This window comes from Phodopus roborovskii, unplaced genomic scaffold (assembly GCF_943737965.1).
Source record: "Phodopus roborovskii unplaced genomic scaffold, PHOROB, whole genome shotgun sequence".
Lineage (NCBI taxonomy): Eukaryota > Metazoa > Chordata > Mammalia > Rodentia > Cricetidae > Phodopus > Phodopus roborovskii.
Window position 1 is genome coordinate 15,797,230 of NW_026126636.1, and position 18,092 is coordinate 15,815,321.

Genomic DNA, 18,092 nt, shown 5'->3' on the forward strand with positions numbered 1-18,092 from the left:
TTGGTCACTAAACATTGACCAATACACCTTTCCTAATAGAGGTGACCAGCCTGTTGTTACTGAGAATGAGAAAGATTTACACAACACAGACATTTCCTTTCTTTCTTTCTACACACACACACACACACACACACACACACACACACACACACACACTTTTTCTTTGTGTTTGAGACATACATACATCTCAGAATGAACCCAGCAAGCACAAGCACAGCATTAGTCCTTTAGGAAGTTGCCCATGTAAGGCCTGAAACTTGAGTCTCACTTGGCCCTCTTGTTGCAATAGACGCCATCTACACATTTCCTGAAAGTGGGTGTGGCAGGAAGGATGTGAGAGAAGCAGCTCAAAACCAGTCCTGCCTACACACTGATGCTGGAGAGGCTGCGATACCCTGGTCCAATTCTTCTGCTGATAAGAGATTTGAAGACGATCCTTGGACAGGTTGCTGAGCCACCATGATCCCTAGGCTCCTTTCCCTTCTCTACCTCCGTAAGTTGCTCAGGGTCATCCACTTGGTCTCCAGGAAATCATAAAAGTGGTGAGATACTTGGATGGGAATTGAAGCCAGAACTCATACCAGATCAGTATGCTGATCCCATAGGATGAACTGGAAACCTTATTATACAGGTTAGAGCAAAACCAATGTTCAATATGTAATACACATATATGGGGGGGACAGGGCCTGGGGCTTTCTATAGCTATATCAGCAGGGTGCTTGCTTACCTAGTGAGCACGAAGCCCTACATTCCATCCTCAATGCTATAAACCAGTTGCGGTGACACAAATCTATCATGCCAGTGCATGGAAGGTGGAAACAGGCATATCACAAATTAAATCTCAGATAAGTGGGGCATTCAAGGTCAGCCTGAACTGCTTGAGACCCCTACACACACACACAGAGAGAGAGAGAGAGAGAGAGAGAGAGAGAGCAGAGAGTAAATACAATACAGATATAATGTAAACAAATGAAAACTGGCAAATCCTATATGCTGTTGCTAGCCAAGCCTGGGTCATAGCAGCCATTTCTTTTCTGTGGTGAGAACTTGTTATGACTGAGACACAACAGAGGCCAACCTCAGGAAGAACTTCTTGTTCATTACATTTAAATTGTTTTGAGTCAGGCTTTTACTATGCAACCTTGGGTTACCCAGACGGAACTCTGAACCTATGCTAGGCTGGCCTTGAACTCACAAAGATCTTCCTCTCTAGAATCGCAAATGATGAGATTACAGATTGTGGAAACTTGCCTAGCTCTTTCCGATATAATAATAACTACAATAGGTGATGAATGGTATTAACTCCTGACCAGGTTGTGGTGGCAAGCAGGAGCTTTGGAAGTTTAAAGCTCAGCAGTTAAGAGCACTGTGCTTTTCCAGAGGACCCAGGTTTGATTCCCAGCACCTACCTGTCAGCCCACAGCTGTCTGTAGCTCCTGGGTATCTGATACCTTAATATAGACATAGGTGCAGGCAAAACACCAATGCATATAAAGTAAAAATAAACAAATTATTTTTAAAAGAGGAAGTTCAAAGCCATCCACTTATATAGTGGATTTGAGACTGCCTGGGTTATATGAGACCCTAGTCAAATAATAATAATAATAATAATAATAATAATAATAATAACAATAACAATAACCAGTAAAACAATAAAACAGTAAACCAGGTTTAGTGGGACATTTTTAATCCCAGTACTGAGAGCAGGAGACAAGTGGATATCTGTCTGATCTACAGAGTGAATTCCAGGTCAGTCAGGGCTACACGCAGAAACCCTGCCTCCAAGCACCAAAAGAGAAAAACAAAAACAAAACAGTCATGAGCACAGGGCCCACAGCGTCTTGCACTGGGCTCAAAATGTCTTTCCCCAATTCATGATAGCTTCCTTTTTCCTTTAAGGTGGTGTGTGTGTGTGTGTGTGTGTGTGTGTGTGTGTGTGTGTATTCACATGGGTGCATCTGTGTGGGGAGAGGAGACGTCAATCTCTGGTGCCGCTCTGCCGCTCTTCACATACTATTCATCTTGTTTTTCGAGACAAGTTCTCGTTTTGGTCTGAGGTTGGGCTAGATGGCTGGCCGCTGAGCTTAAGGGGCCCTCCTGTCCCCACCTCCCCAGCACTGGGATGGCGAGCATTACACCGCCACAGTAATCTTTTTCACGTGGGTGTTGGGCATCACACTGACAGAACCATCTCCCAAGCCATCCTCTACAAGGACTTTTCTCTCTCTATGTAGTCCTGGCTGTCCTGAAACTCACTATGTAGAACAGGCTGTCCTCAAACTCACTGAGGTCCTTCTGCCTCTGACTCCTGAGTGTTGTGATTAAAGGCCTGCACCACCACACCCAGCTGGTCCTCGATACCATTAGGAGTAGGCTCACTTCTTATCTCCCCAGTGTCCTACAATGCTGTTACCCCTTCCCTGGAGGAGAGGTGATGACCCGAGCAATGTGACCCACACTCCAACGGAGACGGTGACTGTAGGAAGCTCAGGGGTAGGGGTGAGAATTGGAAGGGTTTGTGGGAGTTTGTAGAGCTGAGGTGGGGCCCTTGGAGTAAGATCAACAAGATGGTGATGGCCAACCTCAGATACAAGCTGAAGTGGCAGCCCAGATGAGAAGGAGACACGAAGTGACAAGATGGCAGTGTCCCTCTGGACCAGAGAGGGTGACTAGGTGACTCATGTGTGTTCTTTTTATTTCAGGGCTCTGTGTTGGACAAACAGACATTTCTGACAATGGTAAGTGGGTCTCCAGACAAACTTTCAAATACCCGTTTCTCCTCCCCTTTTATATCTCGTGTATGTGTGTGTGTGTGTGTGTGTGTGTGTGTGTGTGTGTGTGTGTCCATGCGCACATGTACACACATGTGCGTGCATTCATGTAGAAGTCAGAGGCCAACAACTGTTGTGTTTCCCGACGCCCGAGGCACTAGCCTCCAGTAGCACCCAGCTCAAAGGGACATCTGGGGATTTGGTATACTGTGTCTCTTTTATCTGAGGGGGTAAGAGAAAAAACACTCACTGGCTCTCTTGATGGATTCCTTCTTTATTCTATCACTGTATTCTCTTTTTGGCAGCTTATATGCCTGCCCCCAACAAAGTTTTTCAGGCAAGGTAGGTGTTACAATGTGGTTACATTCTGTTTTTCAAGTGAATGATTCAAATGAATACAGGTAAAAACATGTTTTTCCTCTCTCTCTCTCTCTCTCTCTCTCTCTCTCTCTCTTTCTCTCTCTCTCTCTCTTTGGACAAGCTTTCTCTGTGAAACAGTCCTGGCTAGCCTGGAACTCACTCAATTCACCAGGATGGCTTCAAACTCACAGAGATCTGCCTGCCTCTGCCTTCAGAATGCTGAGATCAAAGGTGTGTGCCACAACCACCTGCCATTTTATTTTAATCTCTTACCTGATTAAAACAACGTCATCCCATGAACCCACATAGATTTGATCTAAATAACTTGTTACAGATTAACAGAGTGTGAGCAAGCAGGGGATATTTTTCTCAGCCATCTTCTACTGGCAGGCTGCATATTGGGATTACAAAGAAGGAATCAAATACTTTATTATTTATCTTGAAAGGTAATCTTATAAGAAATCTTTAAGGAATCACAAACCTAAACTTTTATACATAAATAACAACCAGTCAGCTCTTCTTCAAATCTTACACACACACACACACACACACACACACACATATTACATAGCTTTAAATCTTATACATACATACATATTACATATCGATCCCAGTTCCCTCTCCCTCCCTCCCTGACATGCCCCCCACCCCCTCCCATCCCATTCCCCCACTCCACAAGGAGGGTGAGGCCTTCCAGGAGGGATCATCAAAATCTGTCAAGTCATTTTGGGTAGGGTCTAGGCCCTCCCTCCTGCCTCTAGGTTAAGGGAGTATCCCTCCATGGGGAATGTGCTCCCAAAGTCCTTTTGTGAACCAGGGATACATCCTGGTTCCACTGTCAGAGGTCCCTTAGATTGCTCAGGCCTTCTAACTGAAACCCATGTTCAAGGGTCTGAGTTGGTCCTATGCTGGTTTCCCAGCTATCAGTCTGGGGGTCCATGAACTTCCCCCTTATTCAGGTCAGCTGACTCTGTGGGTTTCTGTAGCCTGGTCTTATCCTACCCCTCTGCATCTGGATTCCAGGAGTTTACACTGAACCAAACTTCTTTAAGTCTTTAGGGTGCATACCCACTCATTAATAGTTTCTTATATCAGGAAATTGAAGGCAAAAATAGGTACAAGGAATTAGTCATCACCTTTGATCACCAATCAACCCTAGCAGGAAAGTACAGCCTTTAACAACAATTGGGCTGCTTTGTATTTTTGTCACTAACCTAATGAATCTATAATTCAGCTATGTGTCCTTGTGAAGTTTAGGTTGCTTCATAGGGTTTTTCATCTCAAAGCTATTATCCAAGCATGTAATCTATATTGAAGTTGTTTTAAGGCTTTGTTTCAGCTATGATGCACCCCGAAACCTGTGAGGGTATCTTTTAGCATTAAGATTAAGATAAGTCAAGCCAGCCTGGATTCTGGGACTCAGCTGCTTTCCTTAATCATTAACCTGAACTGTGATCTATGCAGCTCTTTAGGTGAGATTCATGGGCCCCAGCTGTGTGACATTCCCTGTAATTTATTTTTAATCATCAATATTCTACTTAGACAACATTACCATTATCAACTAGACAGTACAACTTGGAAAGAACTCACATTCATAATAACCCGCAGGCAACAATGCCCAATAGAACGAGATGCTTCCATGAGATAAACACTCTACATCACAGGCAGTGAGGATCTCCGCACACCCATTCACGCCATGCCAGATACCAGAGAATGATGGCAGCAGCAAACATGTGGAAGGCACAGCGGAAGCAAAAGACATTCTGGGGCCTGTGGCCTTGGGGTCCTGCCTATCCCAGATTCACCCATCATGGATTTGCCTCCTGGTGGCCCTCGAGAACTTCAGTTGCCACCTGCTCTGCTGACATTGTCACCAGCAGGTGTAATTTCCCAGGAGACCTCCATACGTACATTTTTTTCCATTTTATTATAGGGATTTTTGGAAATCTTTTCCCCTTTCTCTCTCTCTCCCTTCCTTCCTTTCTTTCATTTTCTTTTCTTTTCTTTTCTTTTTTTTGAGGCAAGTTCTTTCATTTGACCTGGGGCATGCCAATAAGGGTAGACCAGATGACCAGGAAGCCCCATGGGTCCAGCTATCTCCCCTTCCCCAGCCATGGGATTGCAAGCATACACTACCACATTCTGGTTTCTGTGCAGACTCCAGGAGTCCAACTCAGGTACTCAAGCTTGCATAACAGTCACTTTACTAACTGACCTACCTCTCCACGGTGCTTTCTTCCTCTCTACAGAAAAGAAGGGGGAGGGGCTCTGGAAGCAGGTAAGTATGTCAGATGCAGCCCTGGTCTCTGTTTGCTTCCAGGGTCCCCTCTCAAGCACAGCCTCAGCGCCTGGCCCAGCTCACTGCTTCCTAGCAAGAGCAGTGTGACAATGCGGTGTAAGAGCCCTGCCCCAAGTGAATTCTTCATCCTCAAAAAGGAAGGCTTTGTTTTCGATGTCAAGAAGTCATATTATTTGACAGAGGCTGAGTTTAACATCACCAAGATACAGCAGAGTTATGGAGGGTACTACACCTGTGAATCCTACAGCCAAGGGCCCAATGTCACAAGGATACAGCCCAGTGACCCACTTCTCCTACTGGTCACAGGTGAGGAAGGGTCTGTCTCAGAGAGATATATGGGATCGTCAGACAGGGGTTGACAAAAGGACTGGATGAAGGGAGGATGAAAGGGGGTGGGATCTCCAGAGAGAGCAAGGGATACAGGAATAGGAAGGGGGCTCCACCCATGATTTGTTGGAGGGGAAAAATCTCTGTCCTAGAGTCACAGAACACAGTGAGAGGTATGTGGCTCATGACATAGCTCCCAAAGAATAAGACTGAAAAAGAAAATACTTCTCCAGGCAGTGGTAGCACATGCCTTTTATCCCCAGCACTCGGGGAGGCAGAGACAAGTGGATCTTTGTGAGTTCAAGGACAGCCTGAACTACAGAGCTAGTTCCAGGACAAGGGCTACACAGAGAAAATCCTGTCTGGGAAAACAAAACAAACAAAATAAATAATAATAAGAATTGCCCCAACCAGTGGGGCAGTCAACGAGGAACCGGGGATACAAGGGATACAAAGAATGGATGGCAAGACAGTACTCTGATGAAGCTGACAAATTTTATCTTCTCGGGGGAGGCTTATATAGGGCCGTAGGCAGGGCAGTTGCATGTAGGCAGGGTGAAGAGGTCAGTAGAAGGAATGTCCTGAATTAATCTTTAACTGGCTGTAAAACTGTAGCGGAAGAGATAGCCCTGAGCTGGTTAGCTATTCTTTAACTGGCTGTAAAACCGCAGCCTGTATCTCAGAATGCTCTGCTGAACATTCTGCTTATTTCTTAAGAGGCAGTACTTGTCTATCTCAGAGACCTGAGGTTGTGAGGATGGTGATGGTCCCCGAGGAAGAATGCCACCAACAAAGAATAGGAATGTGCCGGGGGCCTACAACTTCTTCCCTTGAGTTCAGGCGCTCTTTCTTGTCTAGGGTACTTGCCTAAACCTTCCCTCCAAGCCTACCAGTGGGGCACATTGACTTCAGGAAGCAATGTGACATTGCAGTGCCTGAGGACAGACAGTGTGCTCGGACCAGTAAGGTTTGCTTTGCTGAAGGAGGGACACTCATCTCCTCTGCAAATGAGCAGATTAGCAGGAATGGAGCTGGACTTCTTTCTTCTGAACGTGACAGCCAGAGACTCGGGGAAATATAGCTGTGTGTACTACCAGGCAAGTCCTCCCTACCGGGCCTCAGCCCTCAGCAACCCCCTTGAGATGGCTGTGACAGGTAAGGGTTTGTGTGATTCTGCATAGTAGTTTGCAGGCGTGTTTGTTTTATTTCCCTGTGCAATGTTAATGTTTTGGTCCCTTCTCCTTCCCTGCCCTATTCTTATTATCATGAATAATACTGTTTTTGAGACCAGGACTCACTATGTGGACCAAGATAGCCTCAAATTCACAGAGACCTGCCTTTGCCTCCTAAGGCTTGGACTGGAGGGGTGCACTTCTACTCTGGCTGCACGCTATTGTAATTAGTCTTTTGTGTTAATATAAAGTTAATCTTAATGGGATATAGAATTGATGGGAGATGCCATTATGTATATATGTTTCTCATACTGGTTAATAATAAAGCACTGTTGGCCAATAGGAAAGGAAGATAGGAGGGACTAGGAGACAAGGAGGAAATAGGAAGTAGTAAGGAGGAGTCAAGATGGAGAGTCTGGAGAGAGCTGGACGCCAGCCGCCTCCCCGGTAAGAGAAGGCCATGTGAAGATACATAGAAATGGGTTAATAATTAAAGGCAGAGCTAGCCGATAAGTAACAAGTAACCGGGCCAACAGTATTGTATCAAATACAGAGTCTCTGTGTGTTATTTGGGGCTGGTGGCGTGGCAGCAGGACAAGACCAGGCAGCGGGAGGAAAAAACCGTACTCCTTACAAATGGCGCCCAACGTGGCTAAGAACTTATACTTAAAATTTAACAAAAGCTTAAAAAAAGGATTTTAGAAACAAAAGAACAGAGACAAGTAAGGTTTCTTGGTATCAGCATTTTTCTCTGTTGGACTCTGCTTTGCAAGAGACAAGCAGATATTTGTGCGGCTCCTTTAAGGGAAGGTTCCTGACTCAGCATAGGGAAAAAAAACCTCAAGGCTTTTAAAAAGCACAGCTAACAATTTATTGGTGTGTATCAGAGTTGGCAATGGCAGTGACCACATCTCCAAGCTGGCAGCATGCTTGCTAGACGGCAGCACAGACAAAGGCAGTGAGCGCAGCTCTCAGTGCTGGCGGTAAAATAGCCGCCTCCAACTTTTATAAACCGCGGCAGAAACAACAAAGACTTTCATTTTAACAATGTTGTTTAACAGATAAAGACTCATGGCCAGACGAAGATAAAGATTTACAGTAAAGACAGATTCATATTAAGAAAAACCTCTAAAGGTTTACAGTGTGTTTTAAAATATATGTAGGCTTGGGAGAAGAAAAAAAAATGGTTTTAAAAAGACAGGGGAGCTGGGTGTGGTGGCACACGCCTTTAATCCCAGCACTCGAGAGACAGAGGCAAGCAGATCTCTGTGATTTGCAAAGTAAACCTGGTATGCAGAGTAAATTCCAGGATAGATAAGAGTTACACAGTGAAACCCTATGCCAAAAAAAAAAAAAAAAAATAAAATAAAATTAAAATAAGCAGAGTAATAATAAAGGCACGTAAAGATGAAAAGCTCAGAGAGAATCTGGTTACTGTATGCTATTGTGTTGTCTCTACATTGTTTGACTGCTGAGAAAATAACAACTGATAAAGGAAATGCTGCTGGATTAATTCAATTTATATATTTTAAAAATGTTTTGACTCAAAAATTTAAGTCAAAGGACAAGTTACTTGGGAAAAGTATTTCTATTTTTGTTTCCACAGAAAATAAAAAGCTGTGGATTTCTTCCAGACTAATGTGGTTTGATCAAGCCAGGCCCCCTGAAACAGAGTTCCTGATGATCCAACATTCAAAACAGCTTGAACAAGGCAGCCATGCAGACTACTGCCATCTTCTCAGGATTCCCCCATGACAGCGCCCCCTGTCAGCAGGAAGTAGTTTGGAAAGAACGACGCCCAAATTCCCAAATATTGTTTATAAATGTTTGTTTTCATTTAAATGGACTTGGTTATAAATGGGTAATGATCACAGCCAATTCTTTTTAAAGGTAAAAAGGGAATTATGGTATAGATATGCATAGTTTGTTTTGGAATGGATTTTCATTTATTGATACAATTTAATGTCAATTTTGTGATATGTATATTTCTCCTCTTGTTTAGGTATCGTGTTTATTGAGCTCAGTTAGAAATGTAATGTACAATATAGTACCGATTATAGATAATTACCTATGATAGTCAAAGCTTAGAGATTAGTTAGGTTTTTCAAAATACACAGAGATGTATTTGAGATAGATAGGCATTCTTCAAACCTTTCAAAGACCTACAGAATATGGCATTTAAAATGTTTTAGGGTTTTTCTTGACAGTGAGACATAATTGCTCCTGGCAACGCCACCTGGGTCAGAAAAGAAGATGGACATTAAAGAAACACGTTATGGAGTTTACTTCCAATATGGCAAGACTAGCCATTTGGACAAAATACTGCTCTTGTCTGGACTGTTTGACTTTGTGCTATATAAACTGGACATGCAGGGCCCACAGAAAAGTGACTGCTGATTCACGATGGACATTGCTACAGAGTTCCTGCTTCATGGAAGAGTCTGCGAGACAGTATGCAGGACACAGAGAAAAGTGACTGATAAACTGCCAATACAAGAAGACAGTTTAAAGTTTCCTGCATTGCTGAAGAGTCTGCCAGACACACTATGGCCTATGGGCTGAAGATGGAAGATTACAAAAGAACTTTGGGTGACCAGGCAGTGAGTTGTCTCTGTCATTTCTAGAGTTTATACTATCCTTCTGTGGTCTTTGAGGGACTTGAAGACAGCGAGTTATGGTTACAGTTTTCCTTAGTATTAAAGATAAGTTACATATAGAACTTTAGACTCACAAAGATGGAATAGATGATGGAACAGTTTCTTAAATCTTGATAAATGTTAATGGACTAAATATTGTTAACTGTGATTCTTACTTGATAACTGTTGTATAATATATTTTGCTATGTTAAGGTTAAAACCCTTCTTTTTATTTAAACAGAAAAGAGGAGATGATGGGAGATGCCATTATGTATATATGTTTCTCATACTGGTTAATAATAAAGCACTGTTGGCCAATAGGAAAGGAAGATAGGAGGGACTAGGAGACAAGGAGGAAATAGGAAGTAGTAAGGAGGAGTCAAGATGGAGAGTCTGGAGAGAGCTGGACGCCAGCCGCCTCCCCGGTAAGAGAAGGCCATGTGAAGATACATAGAAATGGGTTAATAATTAAAGGCAGAGCTAGCCGATAAGTAACAAGTAACCGGGCCAACAGTATTGTATCAAATACAGAGTCTCTGTGTGTTATTTGGGGCTGGTGGCGTGGCAGCAGGACAAGACCGGGCTGCGGCAGGCGAAAAACCGTATTCGTTACATAGAATCATCAGGAAAACAAATCCCTGGGCTTGTCCATGAGGGGTTATCTACCGAGGTAGGACGGCTCATCCTAAATATAGGTAGTGCCAGCAATGGGCTGGGATCCCAGCCTAATAAAGACTAAAGTGCACTGAGCACACGTATTTAACTCTCTGCTTCCTGCCTTGGATTACGTCATAGTCACTCTTGCTGCCCTCCCCACCATGGTCGACAGCAACCTGACACAGGGAGCCAAAATAAACCCTTTGGCTGCTTTAGCCTGGTAGTTGACCACTAATACAGTTAGTACACAAAGTAGCGACTTTAATCAGGCCGACTGCATACAAGTAATAAGGACATTTATTCTCATTTTACCCCTCGCTGCCCTTCTTCGCCCTGATTTCTTCTCTTCTCCCCATTAGTCTCAACGCCTGCTCTGTTGTTCCACGCATCCCATTATCCACTCCCTTAATTCTCATTCCCACTTCTCATGATCCCCGTATAGTTTAGAGACCCCCCCATATATATAAAAAACACACATATTCACACTCACCTTAACCTAGTTTCTATATTTGAAGGAAAGCACAATGTTTATCCTTCTGAATCTAATTCATATTACTTAACAACAATCTCCAGCAGGCACCACGATCTTATTTTTCTTCAAGTCTGTATAAAACTCTGTACACATATCACATTTGCTCCCCTCTCCCACTGATGGACATCTAGACTGGTTTAGATTCCTGGTCATTGCGAGTAAAGCTCCGATAAATATGGACGAGAAGGCATCTCTGTGGTGTGTTAACTTAGAGTCCTTCAGGTGTGGACCAAGGAATGACATAGCTGGCTTATCTGGTAGTCTTATTTTCTGTTTTTGGAGAACCCACCATACTGATTTCCATAGAGGATGCACAGGTTTACACTCCCACGAGCAGTGCTAAGGATGCCTCTCTCCCCCAACATCAGCTCCAGCATCTGTTGTTCAGACATTTGTATTATATTAGGATAAAATTTCATCGGAGATTTAATTAGCATTTCCCCAATAGCTGAGACTATTGAATATCATTTTCAACTATTTGTGTTTCTTCTGGTTCTGAGAACTACCTATTCAGTTCCTTAGCTCATATATGGTTTGGGTGCTTTTTGTTGCTTAATTTTCAGAGTTCTTTAGACATTCTATGTAATAACCCTCTGATGCACAAGATATTTCCCCGTTCTATAATGACATCTCCTCACATTGTCAAGTGTTTTCTTTGTCATACAGAAGCCTTTCAATTTCATGTAATCCCATTCATTAGTTCCTTGGATCATTATCACTTCCTGTGCTGTCAAGGAGTTTTCCAACAAACCTTTGCCTGTGTCAATATCTTCAAGTGTTTTCCTTCTAGCAGTGTCAAAGTTTAAGGTCTTCGATCTATGTAAAATTGTGTGTGTGTGTGTGTGTGTGTGTGTGTGTGTGTGTGTACACTGAGGTATATGGATCCACTTTCAATGTTTAACAAGTTGACACCGATGTTCCAGTATCATTTGATGAAGAGGATGTCTTTTCTATAATCTGTTTCTTTGTTTTGAGACAAGGTCTCCCTGTCTGGCCTAGAACCCACAGATACCTGCCCACCTTTCCCCCCACCCAGAGCACTGGGATTAAATGTGTGCACCACCATGCCTGGCTGTGATGTTTCTGACCGCTTTGTCGGAAGATTTCTAGGTCATCTATTCTGTTTGACTGGCATATGTTTGTGTTTATGCTGGTGTCACTCTGCTTGCTGTGGCTTTGTTGTTTTGCTATGACTGTGCAATATAACTTAAGACAGAGTATCATCGTGCTCTCAACATTACTTTTCTGCTAAGGATCATTTTGCTATTTGATGCCATGTGTGCTTCCATATAAATTTTAGCATTGCTTCTTCTAGTACAGTGAAGAATGTCATTGGGGTTTTGATTAAAATTGTGCCAGATCTGTGGATTGCTTTTGGCAATATGCCCCCCCTTTTTTTTTACAATATTAATTCTGACCGTCCATGAGCATGGGGGTGGGGGGAGTCTTTCTATGTTCCAGTGTGTTCTGTTTCTTCCTTCAGTGTGTTGAATTTTTCCTCTGTGGAGGTCTTTTACCTCCTAAACTTATCCCTGTAGATATAGTTAAACAAGTATAAGTGGGTTTTCTCCCTGATGTCATTCCGTTACTGTTTGGTGTCTCCACGACTATCCAAAGTTTCCTGCCAGAATGTTGCCCCAGTAAATGCTGCACACCTTGGTTGAGAGTTCTCCTTTTTTTGCCTTTGAGGTTTTTAGCAGAGTGTGATCACTATTAGGTATGAAGGTCTGTGTAGTCAGAAATGACAGGTGACGGGTGATGTTCTTATGTGGTGGTGATGTTACCTGCCTTTCTGTGTGTGTCTTGCTGGCAGGTAACCTTGACGTTGACGTTGATGTGTTTAGTTACCAAGCTGCAGTCTTTGGGATGAGCTGACCCTTGTGTAGTGACTTTAAGGACAGATCAATGCCAAACATCACATCAGCTCCTCTTCTCTCTCTTCATCCTCCTCCTTCTGCTTTTGCTGTGTGTATCTGTGTTTGTATGTGTCCAAGTGTTTAAGTACAGGCACTCACCATGCCAAAGTGCATGTGTGGAGGTCAGAAGGCAGCATTGGCTACTATCTTCCTTGCCTTTTGCCCTGTGTGAGGCAGGGTCCTTCGCAGTACACTGCAGCAGATGCCAGAATAGTTGGCCCTCAAGTTCCTGAGGTTTCTCCTTCTGTCTCACTACAATGCATGTGGGTTTTAGATGCACACTGCTGCATGCAGCTTTATGTGGGTTCTGGGGTTCAGGTACTTCACTGGCTTAACCATTTCCCTTACTTCTCACCATTCAACCACTCCTCTTGCAGATATATGATGGGGGAACGTCCTTCTGTATGTATGCTTCTCTTATTGGTTGATGAATTAAACAGTTTGGCCAGCAGCCAATGAGGCAGGAAGGTAGGCGGGGCTAGGACAGGAGGCGCATTCTGGGATAGGTAGGCAGGGGAGCCACCAGAGTCGGCGTCTATGTGTTTATTTGGGGCTGAAGCAGTTGTAGGACCAGGCTGGTGGAGCGGAAACTTTCATCAAAGATACAGAATGAACTAGTTTTTCCTCTGTTGGGTTCAAATTTTCTGAAGCTCGCTGCCCAGATGGCATTTTATGGTCCATGGCGGCATGCTGACTGATTTCTGTGTTTTGTATATCTGTGTGTAGCTCTATCTTCTTTGTTCTGTGCATTGCATCTAAGATTAACCCCTAATACATCGAGGGAGATAAAGAAATGGAAGTGAGCAGAGGTAGAAGTAAGATAAAGCCGAGCAAAGGAAAAGAGCTGAGGCCAAGTGAACACGAAGAAAAGAAGGTAAAGGAAAACCCATCTCCACTTAAATTTAAAAACCCATCTAAAGTTAAACCTTTAGAGAACAGAGTCCATGACACAAGGGGACATATTGGAGTCAGATTCATTCCATCTGTCTGTGAAGAAGGGATGCCTTCTGTGGCCAGTGATGATCGTCTTCTCCCTTTCAAACCCACCAGATGCCACGACAGAAGACTATGCACCTCCAGATGATGTGGCAAAAGGCTACACCATGGGTAACCTCATCCGGATTGGAGTGGCTGTTGTAATTGTGCTAATAATGGGAGGCTTCCTGGTTGAAGTCTGGCATAGCCAGAGGCTGTCTCCAAATAAACCCTGGTAAAATAACTGAACCCCCCCCTTTTTAATGGGCTCTTGGGTAATCATGAGGGTTTTCTTCATCCCAGGTTGACAGAGGTATAATTGACAGTCACAAGTTGAGCTGTACTTACTGTGTACAAAGCAAGATCTTGACATATTTAATTTTAAAAAATCATTGTGCATGTGTGTTTTGCATGAATGTGTGTCCGTGTGCCAGTACCATGTGCATGCCTGATGCTGGCAGAGGCCAGAAGAGGTGTTTGTCTCCTCTGAACCAAAGTTCCAGAGCACAGATGATTTTCAGCTCCTGTATGGGTGCTGAGAATGGAACCAAGATCCTCTGCAAGAGCACTCAGAACTTTGAACCACTAGGTTGTCTCTTCAGCCCCAACATATTTTATTTCCATGTGTCAATTATACTACAGTCACCCTAGGGGGAAAAAAGTAAGTTATCAATTGCGTACTGAGTGAGAAACTTCACCAGCCATGAAATGGCCTCCACCAAGCAGCTATCAAACCTACCCACCAATTCAGGGCTACTTTGTGGCAAATTTTAATTGTTCAATTCTGGCCATGTTACTTATGGTTCTAAAAGCCAGCTCCCACTCAGTGGTGTCTCAAGTTTCTCCACATAGGCACAAAGGAAAATTCTAGGCACACAGGAAAATTCTTTTCACCGCAGGGTAGGGATAAGAAGTAGGGGCTGGAGGGATGGTTCTGTGGTTAAGAACACTTGTAGCTCTTACACAGGACAGGGTTTTGTTCCCAGCACCCACACAGAGGCAATAACTGCCTGTAACTCAAGTTCCAGGGTATCCAGTACCCTCTTCTGACTCTGGAGGCACCAGGCACACAAATAACACTCATTGTATACATGCAGGCAAAAACTCATACACATAAAAATAGGATATTAAATATCAGATGACAACAACAACAATAAAAAAGTGGTCTGTGGGTGTAGCGCAGTTGGTGGAATGTTTGCCATCATTTACTCTTTAAAAGTTATTTTATGTGTGTAGGTGTTTTGCCTACATTTTTGTCTGGGCATTGTGTGCACGGAGTACCCAAGGAGTTGAGAAGAGGACCATGGACGCCCGGGAACTGGAGTTATGGATGTCAGTCATGACTTCCAGCACTTGACCCTCAGCACTGTATGAACAGGGTTTAGCAGTGAGCATCCATAATCCCAGAATTTGGGATGCCGGAGGTTCAGAAGTTCAAAGTCACCCTTGGCTACATAGCAAGTTTGAGGACAGCTCGACCATGAGAGCCTATCTCAACACCCTCCCCGCAAACAAAGCATTTAGGAAGGACCTATCATACACCTCCAGATGGGAAGGGTGGGAAATGGGAGGCGGGGAATCCCCCTAATTTAGAGATTGTCTTCCCCTCAATTCAGCTCTGTCCTTCTTTACTCACAGGCCCTACAATGCCCCAGGGGACCAATGAATCCTTGGTGAAATTGGACCAAATTATCCCTGTGAATTTCTGTGTGGCCGTGAAATCAGCTCTTTGGCATGGGCGATAGCTGTCTCATTTCGACTCTGCACATAGAACGGATGCCAGGCCTTGGCACAGATGTACCAAATCTTTCTCCGTCCCACGTGCCAACTCCCAGATAAATACACAGAGACTTCTTATTATGAAAGCTTGACGATAGCTTGGGCTTGTTCCTAACTAGTTCTTATAGCTTAAATTAACCCACATTTTTTTTTTTTAAATCTGTTCTTTTACTTTGTCTGGGTTACTTTTACTCTGTTCTGCCCATCCTGCTTTCTCCACATCTGGCTGGTGACTCTGCTCTTCTTCCCTGAGACATCTCTGATGGGAGATGTCATTCTGTATATGTTTCTCATACTGGTTAATGAATAAAGCACTGTTGGCCAATAGGAAAGGAAGATAGGAGGGACTAGGAGACAAGGAGGAAAGAGGAAGTAGGAAGGAGGAGTCAGGATGGAGAGCCTGGAGAGAACAGAACCGCCATTCCTCCGCTCTCGGTAAGACCACGTGGAAATACATAGAAATGGGTTAATAATTAAGACAGAGCTAGCCAATTAGAAACTAGCACCTGGCCAATAGCATTGTATCAAATACAGAGTCTCTGTGCATTATTTGGGGCTGGCGGTGTGGCGGCAGGACAAGACCAGGCGGCGGGCAGAAAAACCGTACTCCTTACACATCTCTATCTCCAGAAGTCCCATCTAACATCTTCCTGCTTAGCTATTGAACATTCAGCTCTTTATTAAAGAGTGACGCATTTTCATACAATTTAAAGGAATATTCTGAAACATATAGATGCTTATCTGACACAGTACATATATGTGTGTGTGTGTCTGTGTATTTCCTTCCTTTCTGTGTAATAATTTTTTTCCTTCTGTTTTTTTTTTTTTTTTTTTTGACAGAGTCTCTCTACTATGTAGTCCTGGCTGTCCTAGAACTTGCTATGTAGACCAGGCTGTCCTTGAACTCACAGACATCCATCTGCCTCTTCCTCTCAGTTCTGGGATTAAGGGCATATGTCACCATCATCAGCCCAAGTTTGCATTTTCTTAAGAACATACATTATGCCAGGTCTTGGTGACACATGCTTTAATCCCAGCACTTGGAGGCAAAGGCAGACAGATCTCTGGGTTCGAGGTCAACCTGGTAAACAGAGTGAACTCCAGGACAGCCAGGGCTGCACAGAGAAACCCTGTTGATGGGAGATGTCATTCTGTAAATATGTTTCTCATACTGGTTAATGAATAAAGCACTGTTGGCCAATGGGAAAGCAAGATAGGCAGGACTAGGAGACAAGGAGGATTCAAGGAAGTAGTAGGGAGGAGTCAGCATGTAGAAACTGGAGAACAGAGGTCCGGGCCCACACTCCAGTAGGATGAGACCACGTGGAAATACTTAGATTAAAAGAAATGGGTTAATAATTAAGACAGAGCTAACGGATAAGAAACAAATAACTGGCCGACAGCATTATATCAAATACAGAGTCTCAATGTGTTAATTGGGGCTGGCACAGCAGTGGCTCCAGGCTGCTAGAAAAACTACTCACAACACCCTGTCTTGAAAAATAAGACAAAACAAAATAAGAGCATACATGCTGAGCATCTTTGCTGACACTGTTGCTTATCTAGAATATGTAAATTATACATTCACCTCTATATACACTATGTTTATTTTGTGTCTCTCATGTGTATGTTTATGTCCTTTTAAAAAGAGTTATTGATTTTCATGTTTGTAAGTGTTTAGACAGTTATCAGCCAGCATGCGAGTGAGTGCTAGAAAATGGAACAAGGTCCTCTCCAACAGCAGTGAGTTCTAACTGTTGAGATATTGCTCCAGCCCACAAATATAGTTAGTTTTAGTGAATACTCTGTCCATTCTCTTTAAAATTATCAATGGCAAGTAACAGTTCCTAGTAAGAGAGTTTATTATGCTGCTCCATATAGGCATGTGGTGAACTATGGCCATATTCACCCCTCTATTACTCTTTCCCATCCCCAATCTTCCTCTGTTCTTTCATATCTTTGATGATTTGTATGTGAGATGGACACCCTCCACACACACATACAGGCTCATGTGCCTGGCTACCTGGACTCTTTGAGACAAACAGCATGGTTGTGTAAGTGGGCCATAGACCTAAGGTTTATTGTTGTGTGGTGGTTGGTTTTGATCGTCAATCTGATACAATCTAGAATCACCTGGAGTTTCTTAATGAGGCACTGTCTACATTAAGTTGGCCTGTGGCTATATCTGTGGGAATTTTCTTAACTGGTTTTAATTATTGTGGGAAGACCTACCCTGAATTTGGGTGGCACCACTTCTTGGGTCACCCAAATGTTCTGAGAGCAAAGGAGCTGGGTATCAGCATGCATGCATTAATTCATTTACTTTCTACTCTTGGCCATGGAAGCAATGTGATTAGCTGCTTTAAGTTTCTGCTGCCTTGATGTCCTGTCAATGCTGGACTTTAACCTAGAGCTGTGAGTCAAATAAAGCCTTTCAAATTGCATCTGGTTTGTTTTTGCTTTTGTTTTGAATTGAGGTCTCACTATGTAGCCCTGGCTGTGCTGGAACTCAATATATAGGCTAAGTTGGCCTCAAACTCACAGAGATTCATCTGCGTCCGTCTCGGGCTTGCTGGGGTTAAAGGTGTGCGCCACCAGGCCTGGTCTTTGTTGGGGTGTTTTATCACATCCTTATGGGAAATGAAACTTAGGACGGCCTGCTTCTCGT

General features: G+C 43.5%; 1 protein-coding gene across 1 annotated transcript; it reads left to right on the forward strand.

The window, feature by feature from the left end:
* Positions 1-384: 384 nt before the first annotated feature.
* Positions 385-16,110, forward strand: Tarm1 (T cell-interacting, activating receptor on myeloid cells 1). Its single transcript, XM_051207587.1, has 6 exons — positions 385-493; positions 2,703-2,738; positions 5,452-5,736; positions 6,616-6,912; positions 13,721-13,880; positions 15,284-16,110. Exons 1-6 carry the CDS (start codon positions 460-462, stop codon positions 15,309-15,311), a joined length of 840 nt encoding a protein of 279 aa, XP_051063544.1. The 5' UTR covers positions 385-459; the 3' UTR covers positions 15,312-16,110.
* Positions 16,111-18,092: the final 1,982 nt, after the last annotated feature.

What these genes read in the sequence shown, in the direction of transcription:
- Tarm1 (XM_051207587.1), top strand. Translation starts at nt 460, where the DNA reads ATGATCCCTAGGCTCCTTTCCCTTCTCTACCTCC. An exon ending in AACAGACATTTCTGACAATG is followed by an intron (nt 2,739 to 5,451) that starts GTAAGTGGGTCT and finishes GTTTGCTTCCAG; the next exon opens with GGTCCCCTCTCAAGCACAGC. An exon ending in CTGTCTCCAAATAAACCCTG is followed by an intron (nt 13,881 to 15,283) that starts GTAAAATAACTG and finishes CTTTACTCACAG; the next exon opens with GCCCTACAATGCCCCAGGGG.